The sequence below is a fragment of the Xyrauchen texanus genome, chromosome 25 (assembly GCF_025860055.1).
Source record: "Xyrauchen texanus isolate HMW12.3.18 chromosome 25, RBS_HiC_50CHRs, whole genome shotgun sequence".
NCBI lineage: Eukaryota > Metazoa > Chordata > Actinopteri > Cypriniformes > Catostomidae > Xyrauchen > Xyrauchen texanus.
The window spans coordinates 40,504,940-40,524,564 of record NC_068300.1 but is presented as its reverse complement, the minus strand read 5'-3'; the positions used below and the strand labels follow the sequence as shown (position 1 = coordinate 40,524,564).

Sequence of the window (19,625 nt, the reverse complement as noted above, 5' to 3'; positions counted from 1 at the left end):
ACAAAGTAGATGTCCTAAACAACTTGCCAAAACTATAATTTGCTAATATTAAATCTGCGGAGTCGTTAAAAATATTGTTTTAATGACTTAAGTGTATGTAAACCCCTGACTTCAACTGTAAATTTGTTTTTGTGCTTTTTTCTTAAATTTTTTACAAAATTGCTTACCTTTTAGATGATGACATTGCTCAAAGATCAAGAGGTGCTTTAAATAACAGTAAATAATTGTAGTTTTTATACAAGCATGTCATTCTTCTAAACAATAGTCCTTACAATCTGACATGTCAGCTTTAGGTCCTCAATAAAGAAAATTGTAATTTGTTGCCACCTACTGGCACACTGATGTAACAGAAATATTCACTAAACGTCTCAGTGAACAAATCTGAACAAATGTTTTTAATGAACAAATTCAAAAGACTTGAGAAGTGTATTTAAAACTAGGAAGAACCTAAATCCCCACAAGCTTCTGATTTGGAATGGCATGAGCACAAACATGTGGAGTGAAGCAGTGAAGCTTCAAGGACTGAAACTCACTGTTGTGTAATGCCATTTTACACTGATGGGATATAAATTAATAAATGTGGGTGCTCTTGTTGTTTAATGTACTGTACAGCTGGTACAGACCATTTCAAGAATGTAAACCATAAAATAACGCATATTCCTTTCAGTTACTTATGAGGATCCAAAAAGGTCCACATTTTGATGAGTTAATGTTAGTTACAAATAAAGTGCCTCCTGCTGTTGTTTTGAAATAGTTTGACAACAAGCAGGAAATGTTCGTGGGTCAATGACATCACCACCGAACACTCCTTGAAGTGGTCTATAGATATAACACTAAGTTTGACATTTGTAATTTTACAGTGGCCAGATATTCCACATGTACAGAATGTTTCATTGGACCTCTTCTCATCATAAATAAAATAAGTAGTCAGTGACGTGGCCAGCACATGCTCTGATGTGTAGTGCTCCCATTCTTCCCCCTATCATTTCCTGTCACTTCTGCATTCTCCTTTCACAAAAGTCAAATAAAAAGATGTTTAAATGTCTCAAGTTCTAGGTGCAACTGTAAGGGGAAGAACATTATTATGTCAGCACTATACTAATGCTCTTTTTCAGCTGTCCAGTCATCAGTCAGGCTGTCTGAGCTGCCAGTATGGAGAGGGAGACAATAACTGAAATATTTTAGATTTTAAGGTTGTAAAGTTTAACATTTCTATTTATTTTATCTTTTAGTTGTTATAATTCTTAAAAGGTAAAATCTTGGTTCAATACAATTTATGATTAATCAAAAGCATTTGTAACAATGTTAATTATCACACAAAATCATTTATTTAAAACATTTTCAAATCAAGTTTACAATGGAAGTGAATGGGGACCATTTATAGAGATTTTAAAAGTCAGAAATGTGAAGCTTTTTTTTAAATAAAACTGCTTACATTATTTCTATTACTTCTATTAAAAGTTGTGTATTATTTGAGCTGTTAAGTTTAATTAAATAAATTAGAAGCCTATTTAAAATAATATATAACAAAACATAATATAACATTGGCTCTATTTTTACTTACAATAACAAACGCATAATTAAAGCTTAATATTACAGAAATAGCCTATATTCGGAGAGACGATGAAAATCAACACTTTTTTGTCACAGTTTTTATATAGTGATGAAAATATCCTTTAAATTATATTCATAATTCCTCAATAATCATCATGTGTTGTTCAGTAATTTAAGTCAGTTTTACTCAGACTAAAACGTCATAATTTTACCCAATATATAGGCGATGTCAGCAATCACTTGATAAAGTAGATGAAAATATTGTAATATCTGCCATATACATAACATTATGAGAAAACTATAGAATGTTGCGAATTCTTTTTGCTTGCCCGTGTTTCAGCGCGCTGTTAGAAGAGCGCATCCACAACGGGAGTTACACTCTCCGACTATAGCACGTAACTGCATTTGCATCCTTTAGTGCAGATACAAGTTGTAATGTTATGTTTATGTTGTGTATCTAGGATATCTGATTAATCTCATAGGATGTGTCATAGAAGGGGCTTCAGTTTCCTGGATTTCATTTATTCTTCAGCGTCAACTAATGCAGCTATATTTCAGATGTTTCTTTTTCGATAATATTGATGCAGTGTTATTTTTTTATAGTCATATGTTCATGTTTTCATGTTATTTTATTTATTTAACATTAATTTTCTTAACAATGTTATCCCATCCCTACATGTGTCCTTCTCAATGTATTACAATTATGTTATTTGCAAACAATTACTTAATGGGATGACTTAACAGGAAAACCAGGAGGCACTGCTATCTACCATTTAAAACACACAATCTTATTATTTTAAGTTGTGTGTGAAAGTTTGCGTAAATATAACGCTAAATAAAAGTTAATTAATTGTATAGTTTATTACAGCCATTATAAAACCCATATCGGTCGACCTCTAATGATGTGCTTAAATTCGCCAAAAGTCAAATTATATGCTGATTAATCTAATTAATCAGACACATAAATATTTTCTGAGAAAGCCCCTCAAATAACAACAATTCAATATAGAATGATTAAATAATTATAAATAAAAATATATATTATAAAAAAATTATAAAGATAATTAAAATTCATCACATTATTTTGAAACACAAGCATTACAAAAGTAAATACAAAAAGTTGCTTTACAATGCAATATATATTTTATTCCCATATTATTGAACAGAAGTCTATCATTGGCCTACAAATCACAGAAAGTGTTCTCATCTTGTGTTGTCTGCTCTGGGTAAGTGTGGTTTGTTCTCTGTCTGTTAGGGCTGCGTGTTGTCTATAGCAGGGATGTCCAAACTACGGCCCGCGGGCCATCAGAGTGGTTCTAGAAATTTTGGCCCGCTATTGAGAAATTTTATGAAATTAATATTCTGAACACTGAGTGTCGCTGGCTCGTGCAGCCACATTTCACAACGCATCGTCTCCAAAAGTGTGTTCTCGTTAGTTGCTACCAGCTTCATACATTGGAAGAGTTCAGGAGTTTTTAATGAACGGAAGCACCACCACACAACAGATATTCTGCATTTGTGAAAGGACTGATATCAGATTAGATCCTTTGCTCAGGTACTCGTTCTCGATAAAATATCCCGATACAACCACGCATCATGCAACTGAGAAGAGCTGTCCTTGTGCAGCGCGAGTGGCCGCACCAAGTTTAATGAGCGCACACAGAGACACGCTAGCAGAGCACACATTTCGATAATGTCCTCTATAGTGCTGGGAAGTTTAATTCGTTGTAGTGATTTGGTTCGTTCTGATGTTTCATTGAAATATGATTCACAGACTTCGCAGAGTTAGGAGATGGGAGAGAGCATGAGAAACTCGTGTATCTCACCGTGTACTGCACACACTCAGCTTGCACTTGCACGTCAGCCAAGTTAAAAGGAGCGCAATAATTTTTTATCAAATTAAAATCAAAAATAGTATTTGTAATAGAAGTAACCACATAACAGAAACTGACTGATGAATTACTAATATAGAAGGAGTAATTCCTTGAATAATGTCAAAGCAGAAAAATATTCTGAAATATAAATAGGATGCAATAATGGTCTAGTTGCATTGCATCTAGTAACTTTTTTTAATAGATTTTTTACGATGCGGCCCCCGACACTATTTCTTTTTGCATCTGGCCCCAGTAGAAAGAGTTTGCACACCCCTGGTCTATAGAGTTGAAGTTTTGCTTACTGCCCCCTGTACTACAAGCTTGAATTGCTCAGGAATATTTTAACACATTATTTTTTATATAATTAATTGCACTGAATTAACACGTTAAATTGATAGCCCTAAATATAAATATTATTATTTTATAATATAAAAGTAATTCATATATATATATATTTTTTTTAATTTAAATCAAAGTTTTGTTTTTTTTTTAAATCGAAGTTTCATTTAAAAAAATCCTTTTTGGTTTTCGGCACAGTGTTTCCACAATTTTTGGTTTCAGACAAAAAATCTATAACTACATGAATGATACTTCAAAATCACAGAGAGAAGTGATCAGGCTTATAATTGTCACCAGGCAGACAATACAGTGGGAAAAAAATCCACTAATCTTTTAGCTTTGGCCAGTAAGCAACCATCTAGCAACCACTCAGAACATTGTAGCAACTGTACAGCAATGCCCTGGCAACCACTCACAATGACCTTTGCAATTTGGTAGTGACTTTTCCACAGAAAACACCACTCATGTTTCTTCGGGAAATATACAAATCTTGTTCTACATGCAACTACAAAATATTAACTCTTTCCCCGCCAGCGTTTTTAAAAAAAGTTGCCAGCCACCGCCAGGGTTTTTGACGATTTTCGCTAAACTTTAATGGCCAGCAGAATATTTTCTTCCATGAATATATGAAGATGCTATATATCAAAATGAAGATCTGAGCCTCTGCTTTTAGGCAAAAAAAAACGATTTTATTTTATCTTCATTTGTTCTTTTTTTATTGCCACTTGAACAGAGGTAGGTTTTGTCAAAAACAACATTTCGGACAAAAAGCTGAGAAAAAGGCATTTTTATCAAACAAGTGCTTTAGTATTAGTATGGTGTTCCACTTCACGTTTGAGACGATCGCAGTCAGTTTCTTTGATCAAAGAGTTGCGTACTCTTTCAAAACATGCGTGCGGATCTTCCTTACCGTATACCACCTAAAACACGGATACCCGGAAAATTCCGTGTTTGGCGGGGAAGCGTTTTTTCATAAAACCCGGAAAATTCCGTGTTTGGCAGGGAAAGAGTTAAAAAAAAAAAAAAGTGCAAACACTGCTGTAAGAATAATTAGCCACATTTCAACTATCGGGCCAGTGTGAGCCAGGGCTATCAACTGGTCAGCCAAGGCCTATAGCCTAAGACCTAGAGCCGCGAATCCAAAAAAATCTATCAGCATTACCAACATTGGGCCAATAGCCCCGCAGCGTTGCCCTAAACCCATCCAGCTCAAGCTGATGTATCAGACTCTAAGGTCTAGCTAGCCCTCCAAATGAACATGGTGGAGATTGAAGCTGCAGTTTGTTTGCTTATTTTGGGCTTTGCAGCGAGTCCTGACTAAGAGAAAGACCGCCTTGGAGATTGACCCCACCTCAGTCCAACGCAACTTGCCCTGACACGAACTAGCACGCTTCATTTGGCCCAATAGTGGAAACGCAGCTAATGAGTGTCACATGATCCTTTACTTACGCCATGTGGGTATGAGGATAGCCTTCCCAAAGAAATGTTGGATTCGTCACAAATTCCTCCTGTGAAAAAAAGAACAATTAGTTATTTGGTACACAAATGAGGAAAGGAGATCTGTGAGATCTCATGTAGAAATGTCTTACATTGGTAAGGATGCTGCAGCCCCAGATGAAGGAGAACAAGTAGAAAGCAGCCAGTTGTCCAGACTCATTAAACTTACTGTGCTTTGTTTTGGACAAATGTAGTCGACGATTGATTTTCTGTGGAGACAGAATCAGATTTCTGCTTTAGGCTGGTCATGAAAGACCGTTTAAATACAGATTTTCCAATGAAATGTGAATGCTTTATTGATATATGCACAGATGATAAAAACTAGCATACATCCAACTGCATGGGAGAAGATATTGGCAGGGATTTTCAAATTATATTACTTCTTGCAGGGGCCCCCTTCCTCAAATATAAAAATAGCTATATATTTCAGGGCTCAACAAAAAGGATTACCTGCAGGCCAAGGGTGTGAAAAAGTTTCAGGCCAGTTGTTGTCCTATAAGGCCAGTATTGCTGACGATAATAGAATATTGATGAAATGAACTTTGTTTTTGCAAATTCTGCTGATTTTAACTTGTAATAAAGGTAATGTTATCCAACACTACCTAACAGACATGGTTGTCCAAATTGCGAGAATGACAGTAAGAAATGAGTTGGAATTTGATGCATATAATGATTAATAAGTATTAGTTTGCAATTTTCATGGTTTTCCAGCAAATTTGGCTTACATTTATATATTATCTTTCATGGAGCCAATTAAATGCCATTATAAAAACCTAGTAATTTTTTGTAAAGAAAAATACAATTTAAATAAAATTGTAGAACGTAGAAAAAAAATTGCTTAAAATTAAAATGTATTGTGTTTAGAAAAAATACCGGGCAAGTAAATACATGAGCTACTGGCTCAACTGGAGCAGCAGAAAAAGTCTACTGTTGAGAAAGGATTCTCTGATTGATCGGCCACCAACCGATATTCACTTCCTTTGAATCGATCGGTGGTTCCAGCATTTTATTCAAATGTATTTATTAAAACATATAACTTATTGCATTTATTAAAAGGTTTGAATTCTAAAATGTTACAATATAAACCATGTAGTTAAAAAAGAAAACCGTTTGTCCTCAGATTGGAAGCAGCAGAACAATAATTGTTAATGGTTAATTATTAACCACTCAGTAATAAATGAAAATAAAGAATAACAAAACCACAATCTACGTGTTGATTGGTAAGAGGTAGACTGTATTTTATTCTAAACACTTAAGGGACTCTGTATAGTTACTAATCTTCTTAAATAGAATTTCTTGCATTAAAAGTAGGATTTCAATTCTGGTTACATTTAAACCTAAATTTGATGCCCTAAATCAATGTTTAACAGAGACTCACTTGTGGTAAAGAAACAGATTTGCAAAATGGAAATACAAACCTGATTTTAAATTCATAAAATGTATATACAGTATCATAAAATATAGAAAATATCTGTCAACTCATCTGGCGCAACATCCGGCCCACATTATATTGTATGCTGGTGATCTTTGAAGTGTTTTTTCAACATCAACATGTTTCTGCCATTTTTCCAAACAAGTTTTAAAATGTAAACATATTTTTCACTAAAGTAACATCACTAATGGAGTTTCTCCACACATTTCTGATTGATTGATTATGATTATTTGAGTTGTTGCAAGATGTTAAGATAAATCTATACAAACCTATGAACTGCTTCACATCAAAAGCATAAATCATGATTTCCATATGATAATGTTTGCAAAAATATGTGCATATGCAGTTAGTGAATTAGACTCATTGACTTATGTAAAATATGAGACATTACTCACATCAAGTATGTACTCTTGAATCAGGGCATGCAGAATTATAGCGATGAGCAGGTAAAAGAACACAGTAGCAATGTCTTTGGGACCGTACTTGTAATTCACCGGCTCGGTCTTGTCCTCTGTTTCTAAACAAAATCAAAAAGCCACATGAAAGTAAGCTCATCTCAAAGTCAAAATCTCAGCACATTATTCAGTCAATGATCCAAACACTGCAGATCTTTTTAGAGACAATTTTTGCAAACTGTCTCATCATACGTCCTGTGAAGTCATTGTGTTGATGAGGTTAAATGCCAGATAATCTCCACCATCAGTTCACAACAGCTGACTACAATCAACCTTTACAACCGTATCACCTAGAGATGCTCCTGACAAAAATAGCAATTTGTCAAATCGTTTCACAATTAAAGCCACTACAATTGTCGGGTGTGGCCAAGTTTGACTGGCATGCATCTTCTGAACACAAACTCAAAACACAAAGAAAATCGGTACACATGGACACAAGGGACATCTGAGGCCAGACACCAAATGTCAAATTCTGGCTCAAGGGGACACTATAAGCCTCAGGAACCTTGTGGAATATAATTTAAATTCCTGTTTCTTCTCAATCGTGAATGCTTACATTTAGATAAAATGTCATTTGCATATTTTTGGGGAAAACCTAGGGCCTTATATTTTTGTGCCATCTGTTATTTGTCCAAGTTATTACAATTGACGGCTATCATCTAGACATTCCTCACAAAAGAAATCAAAACAACGTTGATTTATCAGATAATTTTAAGATATCTGGCCGTGTCCCAAAATGCCTAATTGACCCATATCTTCTGAGAGCAACACTCAAAAAGTTAATAAAACGTACAAAAAAAATTTATGCCAGGAGAATCCAAGGACACACCACACATTTAATAAATTTCTGGTCCTTGGGGCACAATAACTAAATAATAAATAAGTTGAAAAGAAAGCTTAAATCTGCCACAAAAACTGTTTTATCCACATAACCCATAGCATATAGCCTATTCTTTAAATTTGGCAATTGTGGACATTTTCTTTACTTTTCTCATCTGCTTGGACCCTGAAGATGGACGCTTGCTATGGATTTCTTTTAGTCAGAAAGCCGGATTTGTGCAATGGAATGCCACTTGAATTAGTCATTCCAACTAGTAGTGTGGAAATGTTAAACTCCAATAATGCGGAGATGCAGGTGCGTGACGTCACACAAACATGTCAGCACCCAGGAAGATGCACAAAATAAGTTATAAACATCGACTTATATTAAATAATATTGATAAATGAGTCAAAGTTTCTACATTACATGATATTTATATTTATATGATATAGCTTGTTTAACAAACGTTAGCAGAGTAGAGGGTGTTCAAAACATGGTAAATGAACCTCTCTTTTGGTAATCATACACCTGTAACACAAATGCTAGTGTTGCAAATTGTTTATGAATTGGGTTGCTAGGAGACATCTCTGGTGACAGTCAAACACCTGCTAAGCTAATGGGAGCGTTGCAGTTTTGTTTCCTTAAACATCATCTTTCAAGCATCTGGCAATGGAACGAATGAACGAACGAACGGGTGTGAAGTAATTTAGTCTGGCCAAAAATACTTTTGTGTTTGTTCGGCGGTTCGTAATGGCTCGCCTAGGCGAACTTATAGGAAAACTTTAACAGACTGCTGAACACGTTGTTACTACCATTGGTCCACGTCATCAGTAGGTGTGACCTGGAGCTTTACCAACCTTGCTCATTCTGTTTATTATGTTCAGTCATTCAAAATCGGTCAACATGAACACACCTGCATATAGAGTTATTAGCGAGCTGGTGAAAATGTTCCAACATCTGTACGATCGTTCATGTAAAGACATTTTCCAAGACCATGTCATGCTTTTTTTGTTTGTTTAATTAGTCTACAAAAGGAATCAAATCTATTCAAATACTCTCAAGTGCCCATTCACTCATGTGCCATCTGCAGCAAAAGCAATTATTTTCATCATTCTTTTGTCTGTATTCTGAACATTAACACTCCTTTATACACCCATCTTTGCAGTAGTATAAGCATCATCATACATTACAATAACAGTGTGTAATCGCCTCATATTATAGCATGTTAGCACATTAGCACCATGAATTCAAAATGTAAACAAGACAAATTACCAGTTTTCTTCAACATATTTTACTTAAAATGATCATCAAGTGGTTAAAACATCTTCTTTTACTGATCTCATATGAATTCTACTCATAGAATGAGGCATAAAGTCATTGATAACATATTTTAATGTCACATTAGTTTTACATGTAGTGTCCTCATATTTAAATGCTCCTCTAAACACCTCCCACATCGGTGTGATTGGTGTCTGAATGTTCACAAATGAAGAATAACTTCACCGGAAGTATATGGAGGCCTTTAGCTGCATAAAAGGACCCTGAGGTGGACAAACTTACCCAGGCTTTGAGTAACATTGTACTGTATGGTGATGAACATGATTGCAAACTTTGCTGTCACCTGCAATTGAGAAAATAAGTTATATTAATACATACAAACATAATGCAACATGTGATTCAAAAACCTTTAAAAATCATCCAGCATTTCTGCAGGATAGTTTGAGATCTGAATTTTAAGGGTAGCTTTTACACATTAGCTGTTGATTGTCATACTGTATATCAAAATAGCTCAAATGTAGTTTATGATAGTTAAAGAGAGACTATTCTTATCAGAACAATTGTTATTTAACCAAACATTTATCTCTTCTCTATTCATACGACAGATGCTGGCACCAAACCTAGATCAAATGGAATCACTGCAATAAGGAAGCAAAACAAGGGCATGTGATTAAGCTGTTAATGTTTTCACTATTTAGAATTGTTCATTGCTAGATCATTCTGCACTTCAATTCGGAGTTCTATTTAGAGCTGCAAAAACAAGTGCAAAAATGTTTTAGAAGTGTAAAATAACCTCCCTCCCCCCTCATTAATCACCATGTTGTTATATTTTTTCATCTAGTATTTACAGTGCCTCATCATACCCCTTTGGAATAGTCACTTTTTTGTCTTACAGCCTGAAATCAAAACCTATTATAACAATTATTTCCAGCTTTATTTATTTTGCCTTAAAACATTAAAGTAACAGGAAAAAAAGCCAACCGTTCCAACACTTTAGAAGATTAAAAACTAGAATACAGGTTTGAATTAAGGTCATGTCTCTGACTTGGCTACCTATCCTTAAGCCACTGCATTTGTTTTTTTTTTTGGTGGTATGATTAAGGTCGCTGTTGTACTAAAAGGTGAACCACCTGCTCATCTTCAGTTGTGGACTAGCAGAGGGCCACAGATTTTCCTTTGGGTGAATTTGGTGTAAATGGCATCATCCATTTTCCCTTCAATCAAGGACAGTTGTCCAGTCCCTGCTGAAAAGAAACATCCCTACAACATAAAGGCCCAGATATACTCAAACAAAATTGAAGAACAAATGAGTATGATGTAATTTAGAAAAAAATCTGGTGTTTTTGTTTCGGTCGTTCATAACAGCTCATCTGGGTGAACTTTCAGGAAATGTTCTATCCTGCTGCTGAACACCTTTTTACTGCCATTGGTCCATGTCATCCGTCTGACCTGAAGCTCTACCTACTACTTTGTTAATGATTTTTAGTCATTATTCAACATGAACACAGTGGTGTGCAAGATTTCTTTTGTTTAATTAGTCTACAAAAGTAACCAACTCAAATACTCACAAGTGCCCATTCACTCATGTCTCATCTGCAGCCAAACACATTCACACATCTGCTTAAGTCCTTTTGTCTGTATTTTGCCCATAATTACTCTGATACAACTGCAAAAATGGGTGTATAAGTCATCATAAATTACAAAATCAAAGAGTTATTGTATTTGGCTGCATGTAGCATTGTGGCTAATGCGCTGTGAATTCGAAATATAAACAAGACAAATTTTCTACTGCAAATAAAAAAAACAGTTTCTACTGCACATACATCAATGAGCCAAAACATTATGACCATTATGATGCCTAATAGGCTGTTGATCCTCCGTGTCCCACCAAAACAGCCCCGACCCGCTGAGGCATGGACTCTACAAGACCCCTAATGGTGTCCTGTGGTATCTGACACAAAGGCATTAGCAGCAGATCCATTAGCAGCAGATAATTTGTGAGGTGGAGCTGCCATGAATCAGACTTGTTGGTCCAGCACATCCCACAGATGCTCAATCGGATTGAGATATGGGGAATTTGGAGGCCAAAGCAACAGCTTGAACTCTTTGTCATGTTCCTCAAACCATTCCTGAACAATGTATTCAGTGTGGCAGGGTGCATTATCCTGCTGAAAGAGGCCATTGCCATCAGGGAATACCATTGCCATGAAGGGGTGTACCTGGTCTGCAACGATGTTTAGGTAGGTGGCATGTGTCAAAATCGCATCCATGTGACTTGCCGGACCAAGTGTTTCCCAGCAGAATATTGCCCAGAGCACCACGCTCCCTAGACCTTCAAGTAGTCTTCCCGTTGTGTGTTCTGGTGCACACATACATGGCCGACCATGTGTTGTACAGGAAAACAGGACTCACTGAAACATGCAACCTTCTTCTAATACTCCAAGGTTAATTTCCGATGATTGCGTGCCCATTGTAGCCACTTTCAATGGTGACAGGGCTCATCAAGGACACTCTGACCGGTCTGCTGCTACTCAGCCCCATACGCAGCAGGGTGCGATGTGTGTTATGACACATTCCTCCTGTAACCATCATTAACATTTTGTGTAACTTGTGCCACAGTAGACCTTCTGTCAGTTCAGACCAGATGGGATAGCCTTTGTTGCCCTTGTGCATTGATGAGCCTTTGGTGCCTAACACAATGTCGCCGGATTATGGTTTGTCCCTCCTCGGACCACTATCGGTAGGTACTCACCACTGCTGACCTGGAGCACCCCACAAGTCTTGCCGTTTTAGAGATGCTCTGACTCAGTCATCTGGCCAAAACAATTTGGCTCGTCAAAGTCGCTCAGGTCTTTACTCCTGCATTCAACACATTGACTATGAGAACAGATTTCCATTCAGTCCAGCTTTGTGTAAAGCTTGGGAATCTGCTCTCACAAGCACAGACAGATCAGTCTCAGCCATAAGGGCTTGCAAATCCTAGCTTCCTTGATCAATATCCAATCTGTCATCCAATTTGGACGGACGGTTCGATCTAGGCAAGGCTTTGGTGGTGTCATGTGCATTCCACATTTTAAAAATGCTCTGAATGGAACACAGAAGGATAGAAACGTTTAAAATATTTTTGTACACTTCTCCTAACCTGTGCCTTTCCACAATTTTATCCCAGAGCCCTTTTGAAAGCACCTTTCCAACCATGGTGAACTCTTAAATTCATCACCATGCAGTACTAGTAATGGAATCTTCTTCTTCTTCTTCTTCTTCTACGGCAGATCGCAGACATAGAAGTGCAGTAATGGAATTCTCATGGAACAGCTGGTTTTATTCTGAAGTAATCAAAACAACTGATGTCAGGTGGGGTCAAATTAGCCAGGTTTGTGATCTTAAGGGAATTTGGTTGCACCTGAGCAAGTTTGTAATGGTTACTCTAAGGGGGTTGATCGCTTATCTAAACCAAGTATTTTACTAATCAATTTTTAATAATTGTTCAGAATTTGCAATATGGTATTTTCAATTTGATGTTGAAGGTATAAAGTCTAAATACAGCTGGAAAAGTTTAGTTTGAATTTATTTAAATTTCCATAATGTAAATTGACATGACAAGGTATGATGACTTTCTATAGGCACTGTATCTATGATTGTGGCTCATTTAAAAATGTGTCTGTTATGTGTACAACAAGTTGAATGGAAATCATTTATAGTAAAAAATTGTTTACTTTTGTACATTTTTTAAATCATAATGACTAAGTAAAACAATGATCTGATGACAAAATAAGTCAAGTAAGTGACAAAATATCAGTAGTTTTTTTTTTTTGTTAAAATCAGCCACATTTTTCCACATCACTAAATTATTGAATTTTTCTTACATATACATATAATATACATATTTAATGGTGTCATTTTAGACATTTCATTTGATATTTTGGTGTATATATGATTATGAATAACCAGGAATATATAATATGTGTTTTTGTTGAATATATGATTATTAAAAACCAGGAATAAAACGACTTATTTAGAAGCATGTATGATTATAAATAAGCTAAAACATGCGACCTAGCAGGGTACGTGATAATATGTGTTTAGTATGTAATAATGTTATATTAGTGTACACATTACATAATAATAACCTCAAACATGAGTCCTAGCAGGATGATCATGGCCACACACGACACCATATCCGCGTGATTCTGGATGACAAACTCGTGGCTGAGCACAGGCGGACTCTTGTTCTTCTTTCGGAATCCCATCGCTGCTCTCTCTCTCTCTCTCTCTCTCTCTCAGGTAATCAACAGCCGTGTTTACTGCAGATACTCGCAGGTGACGCAAACAGATCAGCAGATCTCCAGTATATTCACACTGTTCATGTCATGAAAGCTTCAACACACTCACACCCTCTTATGATGTGTGCCGGAAGCGGTGAAGGATCCTACGAACGTGTTGCAATAAAAGTCCATACTACAAATCGTTGTTCTGCAGCAGCAGGAAAAAAATCTATTCATATGCCCCTTTTTATTATCCGTCGGATTCCCCCACATGGTGTTATAACGTAACAGAAATATTTGGATCTTCTTACACTGTTTGAAGGAGATCCCATTACTATTTTATAGTAGCAGTTGTAACTGTGTTATTGTGGCGAACACTGTGGCAACAAATTATACAAATGCGGAGCCTGCACAGAACCAGAAATAATTTTAGTCAGTCATGCATATTTTTGTTCGACTAGTTAGACCGCATGTTTGACTGAAATTGTACATTTAAATTCAGGACAGCCACAATTCATTTTCCTTAGACATGCATTAAGGCCTAACTTATATGTGATATATGCTAAAAATCTGATTCATAATCTTGAAACTCTCTTCTAAATTATTCTTTGTTTCTGTTGTTTTTCTGTATTTTAAGAGATCCAGGAACCAAGTTGATCCTACTCTTATTCTACGCACGGCATTCCTTTTATATAACTTATTTTATTTATTTCAGGAGAAGTTGAGCTTTTAAGTTAACACATTTCGTTGACTACAAGTGATGCACGTTGCTGCACATTTGACAAATAAAACATTGAACGTGTATATGGGACTTTTATTTTGATGTCTTTTATTTACCGGGATTTGTTTCTTCATTCACACAAGCATGGCCTTCAATTTAAAATTTTGGATTTGTGACTGAGCGCAATCATTTTGGTGTTACGAGTTTATTTATTTTTGTATTTACAAAATATTCATTTTAATACGTGTTTTCTCCTTTTGTGGTTATTAATTGTCTGTTATTCCTTGGACATCTATATTTTCATTGAGGTTAGCTTGCTAATGTAGAGCTTTATCTAAAAAACATTTGATTAAACTCATAAAAATAATCGTATCTACCACATTTTTATAGCAATATGCAACTTAATGGAGATAAAACTTTTTGGGATAGAAACAAGTGATAGTGTGTAATATTCTAAGCTGTAATTTATTCTATTATGACATCAGACACAAAACAATTATATCTTTAAACATTTACATCATACAGTAATGCTGTTTAAGAAATGACAAAGTGACTATACTATACTATACATAATATAATATTTATTCATTTATTTACATTCAGCAGAAATGGCAGGAACAGACATGGACCCTGAGGTGGCTCTGGGATTGTTTGAAGAAGGCGCCACGCTGGTCTTACTTGGTGTTCCTGAGGGAACTGAGTTGGGAATTGACTACAAAACCTGGACTTTGGGTCCTCGGTTCCGCGGGGTGAAGATGATTCCTCCAGGACTTCACTTCCTCCACTACTGCTCGGCCAACACTAATGGCGCCTGTGGTGAGATCGGTCCCAAAACGGGTCTGTTCCTCACCCTGAAACCACGGGAGGTGATCGTAGCACACTGGAACATGAGAGAAGAAGATCTGGACTTCTCTCAGAACCCAGATGAGGTTGAGCAAATGAGGGCCAATATTCAAGAACTGGATGCATATTTGGGGCCCTACCCGTATGACACCCTTCGAAAGTGGGTGTCCCTCACCGATAGACTCAATCAGGAGGTTGCTAGTGCACTGCAACCACTCAGTGGTCGGGTGTGTGCCTTCAGTGATGTGATCCCAGAAGTGCAGCTGACCCATACTAAAGACAGGGAGGAGCAGAATCTTCCTCGCAATGATCGGGAATGTCAGAATATGAAGGAGGGGTTGGACAGACTTCCTCGGATGAAACTAAGAGAAGGCACAGAGTTGCGCTTTTCCAACATTCCCAAACAGGCATACCCGCCAGGCGCCACACCTGCTCAGATCACTCAGTATAGTATGGATCTGAGCTACTCTCTCAACTGCGTAATTGAGAGCCATTATAAAGAGCAGCCGCTCAATGTACTAGGTGAGCATTGGTTGTCGTTCTGATGTTGGTGTAGGTTTGCATTTAATTCCAGTTTTACTAACCAAGAAACATGTTAAATCTTCTAGGACGATCCTGTTGTTGTGAAAGTTCAAGATATCTAATTTGTTTGTTTGTTTTGTCTAGTAAGGGAGCTAAATTATATTTATTTAGTGTAATTAAGTGTTTTCATTTGTAATGTATGTCAAGGCAAGCATATATTAATGTTCAAACTCTGGGTAAGGCCCAACTCCTCACTCTAATTATTACACCTCATTTGTCCCACACCATGTGCTACAGGCCTCAATACCTCAAATCATGCAGCTTGTTGAGGAGAGTTGTTCCCTGCAGACATTAAAAGAAACCCATAGATTTACGGTAAAGGAGGGAACCATGCCATATCCACACTTAAAGGGGTCATGACATGAGAAACCAAATTTGCCTTGATCTTTTGGTATATAAGAGGTCTTTGTATCATTAAAACGTCCTGCAAGTTTAATATTTTAAGACGTCCTCCCCATTCTAAACGAATCATTTATTTAAAAAAAAAAAAGCTCAAAATACAGCTCGTTCTGGATTCATGGTTAGAAGTGACGTGACGGTTAGAAGTGACGTACCAGCGTTTGCATATGACCGCCTCCAGCACAAGATAACTACGCTTTAAGCGCAAGACAACTACGCTCATTTCGGTATCGCCGTCGCCTCACAAGTGTTCAGTCGATGGACAGCAAGCTCTGACAGAGACTACTTGTGCACAGGAAAATTACGATGCCACACAGATGTGCTGTTCCTGGCTGTGGTCAAACAAAACCTCTGAATAAGCTGCCGAAAGATCCAGACGTCAGGGAAAAATGGATGCAGTTTATTTTTTGCGGACGTCCCAGTCACGGCAGTGTTAACTTAAGCGTTTGTTCTGTACATTTTAAGGATGACTGTTTTGAAAACAAATCTCAATATGATGCTGGCTTTGCCAGAAAACTGTTGCTCAAAGATAAGTCCGTGCCGACTATTCTGGGAACAACGACAACGCAAACTGTAAGTAATCTATTTTAAACTTTAAACTACTTTTTAAAGCGCAGTTTCATTCATTATGAATAATCACAGTGTTTTTACTTGCATATTGTTCTGGCTGGGGGCGTCAATAATTGATACATAGGCACTGACGTTAGCCAATCATAACAGTGGGCGTTAACACTGAAGTCTTAAATGGAAAACGCCCCCAAAACAGACTGTTTGAATCAGAGGATGAGAAACAGGGTGGGAAAAGGTCATAAATCACTAGATTTTAAAAGTTTTTCTTAAAAAAATATATATTAATACTATAATTGCACCTAAGGGAACATAATAATACAATAAAAAAACCCATGTCATGACCCCTTTAAGGGTGGGCTCTTTTGAACTGGGCTAGAAAGCAACCACTCAGAAATCCCTAGTAACTGCATACCAATGTACTAAAACCATTCAGAACACTCTAGCAACTACATATAGGGTTGCCACCGGGATCGTACCGTATTTAAAGATGAAATGATGCATCCTATATCTAATCAATATGGGACGTGGTTTGTCCCATATTTAAGCTCGTTGATTGCATCATAGCAAAATCGTTCGGTAAGGGACCGTCTGAAAACTTCAGCCAGCAGACCCCCTACCCCCAACAACTGCCCCGTATTTTATTAGCTTCAAAATTGGCAATCCTAAGCACATAGAAATGTACTAAAACCACTCAAAACACTAGCAACCACATAGTAACATGCTTAAACCCACTTAGAACACCCTAACAACCGCATAGCAACTGCATGTAATATAAAAAAAATTCAGAAAAATGTAGTTATTATAACTGTTATGAATTATTTAATCACAGAACATGATCATGGAGTAATGCATTGTTCTTATGTGTAGGAGAACTGCAGTTTGCATTTGTATGTTTCATCATTGGTAATGTGTATGAGGCGTTTGAGCACTGGAAGACACTACTGGCTCTGCTGTGTCGCTCTGAGGATGCCATGAGAGAGAGGAAAGACCTGTATCTGGGACTCATCGCTGTGCTCTATCATCAGCTGGGAGAAATCCCTCCAGACTTCTTTGTGGATATCGTTTCCCAGAACAACTTCCTCACCTCCACACTGCAGGTACAATTCACACAGTTTTCCTGCTCATTGTATCAACTGAAAAAATATAAGGTTGTTGGAATTGAGTGTGTTAACACACAGCATGCCACAATTGCTCACTGGGGGGGAGAGATGTTAGCTTGTTGATGATGTGTTACTGAGGAGTGTTCATGCACAACGAGCCATGTGATAAGATGCTTGGATTGACTGTCTCAGAAGCAGATTGACAGTCCTCCGCCATCCGGATTGGGGTGAGTAACCCCGCCACGGACTGGAGGGGGGCCCGCTGAATTAATTTTGTACTGTCCCAAGAATTCCTGTCTGCAGTCCTGCTTGTAACTGCACCTTTCTAAACCACTTTGCAAGGACTTAGTAACTGGTGTTCTGGTGATTTTTAGTGGATGTACAGTTGAAGTAATTTCTTCTCAAGTTCTCACAGGTGTCCTAGCAGAGCAACCACAGGTGGAGTTCAGCACATTTACTATGAACAGGTTTCACTAACGTTTGACAACCACAGAGTGTCACAAGTTTTGTCTTCATTTTGAAGTCTATATCTATTGTTTTATTTCAATCATAAACTTTTTATAATGCCTTGGAAAAAGTGTAGAAATAAACACCACTTGCTTTGATATTTTGTTATCTAATGAAATTACATTTGTAAATTTTTAAGTATGATTGAAGAGTCTAAATACTTTTAGTGGCCACTGTATTACCTACACTTGGAACAAAATTGGTCTGACCTCGTTCTGTTCATAACCGGAGATAAATATGTCTTGGTAAATGCATTTGATCAGTTTTTTTTTTTGTTTGTTTTAAACTACTTTGCCTCCCTTTGTTGCTTTTCAGGACTTTTTCCAGTTTGCCAGCAGCCCAGGGGTGGACAGCACATTACGGAAAAGAGCTGATAAATTTAAAGCCCATCTGACCAAGAAGTTTCGGTGGGATTTTGATGCAGATCTTGAAGACTGTGCTCCAGTGGTGGTGGAGCTTCCAGAGGGAGTCACGGTGGACTAAAGCTGTATCTGAGATCCACTTTCATACTATGCTTGAAACTGCATGCTTCATTCTTTTCACATGAACACCGCTAATGTAATTTCATATAACATTCATAGTACTGCAGCAACAATATATTCTCCTGTCACTGTCTGAAATGTTTTTGACCAATGCATTTGATTAAAGTTGGTTGTTTCCCTACTTTGTTGTCTGTTGATTTTGACATTTTTGTGTTCCTGAATACCAAATATCACCACAAGAGTTCAGACAGAACATGTGTTATGTCTTTGAGACTCTTGATAGTTGGTAGTTGCTTTGAATTGTTGGACATCTCCGCATGTTTAGTTTTTCAGCAGGAATCACTTACAGCCATGGACAGATAAATGGATTTTTATAAAATAGTTTTAAGCTATCATGAACATATGTAGCAACGCAGTCACATTTGTTTCGCTGCTGCCTCAGAAATCGGATATTAGGCATTAATGTGACGTATGACAGGTGTGAAAACTCAGGATCCCTAGGTAGTAAAACTACAGTTTCACATGCTGGAAAACCGGTCATTTGTAAATACTTTGCAATGATTCATATTACCAATAATCTGGTCTTCATAATATATGTTCAAATCCTCCTTGTTTCCTCAATTCCCCATGGATAAAAACAGTAGTGTATCATACAACATACAGGTGTTCTCTGTATAAGTTGGTGGTGGACTGATAGTTTAAGGAAGAGGTGACCCAGGAACTAAAGATATATGCAGCTCTGTTTGCATTAATCATTTACATTGCATTAAAAATTGAATTTGTTGTGAGGCTGCCTACCTTTTAAAAAATGATTTGCACTTAACCTGTGGTTAATTTGTGGTCGCTGATGATTTGCCAGAACTTTGCTGGAGCACTATATTTTTGTAATAGTAATGCAGTTCAGTTA

General features: G+C 36.9%; 2 protein-coding genes across 3 annotated transcripts in view; one reads left to right on the top strand and one right to left on the bottom strand.

Annotated features, from left to right (window-relative positions):
* The window catches only part of LOC127618997 (translocating chain-associated membrane protein 1-like), a 34,041-nt gene extending 20,390 nt beyond the window's left edge, over window positions 1–13,651 (bottom strand). The window contains exons 1-5 of the mRNA XM_052091714.1: window positions 13,380–13,651; window positions 9,532–9,592; window positions 7,092–7,213; window positions 5,357–5,473; window positions 5,217–5,275 (exon numbers count right to left, since the gene is read on the bottom strand). Coding sequence (XP_051947674.1) covers window positions 5,217–5,275; window positions 5,357–5,473; window positions 7,092–7,213; window positions 9,532–9,592; window positions 13,380–13,499 — 479 coding nt within the window. The 5' untranslated portion in view covers window positions 13,500–13,651. The remainder of the gene's footprint in view (window positions 1–5,216; window positions 5,276–5,356; window positions 5,474–7,091; window positions 7,214–9,531; window positions 9,593–13,379) is intronic.
* A 714-nt stretch (window positions 13,652–14,365) lies between these two features.
* aar2 (AAR2 splicing factor) lies at window positions 14,366–18,893 on the top strand. Of its 2 annotated transcripts, none has more exons than XM_052091711.1 (4): window positions 14,366–14,543; window positions 14,842–15,600; window positions 17,497–17,726; window positions 18,552–18,893. In XM_052091711.1, exons 2-4 carry the CDS (start codon window positions 14,844–14,846, stop codon window positions 18,717–18,719), a joined length of 1,155 nt encoding a protein of 384 aa, XP_051947671.1. In that variant the 5' UTR covers window positions 14,366–14,543; window positions 14,842–14,843; the 3' UTR covers window positions 18,720–18,893. The 2 variants fall into 2 exon arrangements, with proteins under 2 accessions (XP_051947671.1, XP_051947672.1); XM_052091712.1 differs by having other exon boundaries at window positions 14,839–15,600.
* The last annotated feature ends 732 nt before the right edge of the window (window positions 18,894–19,625 follow it).

Coding starts and splice junctions, on each gene's coding strand:
- aar2 (XM_052091711.1), top strand. CDS start 14,844: ATGGCAGGAACAGACATGGACCCTGAGGTGGCTCTGGGATTGTTTGAA. Junction 15,601..17,496: donor GCAGCCGCTCAATGTACTAG/GTGAGCATTGGT, acceptor TCTTATGTGTAG/GAGAACTGCAGTTTGCATTT. Junction 17,727..18,551: donor TCCTCACCTCCACACTGCAG/GTACAATTCACA, acceptor GTTGCTTTTCAG/GACTTTTTCCAGTTTGCCAG.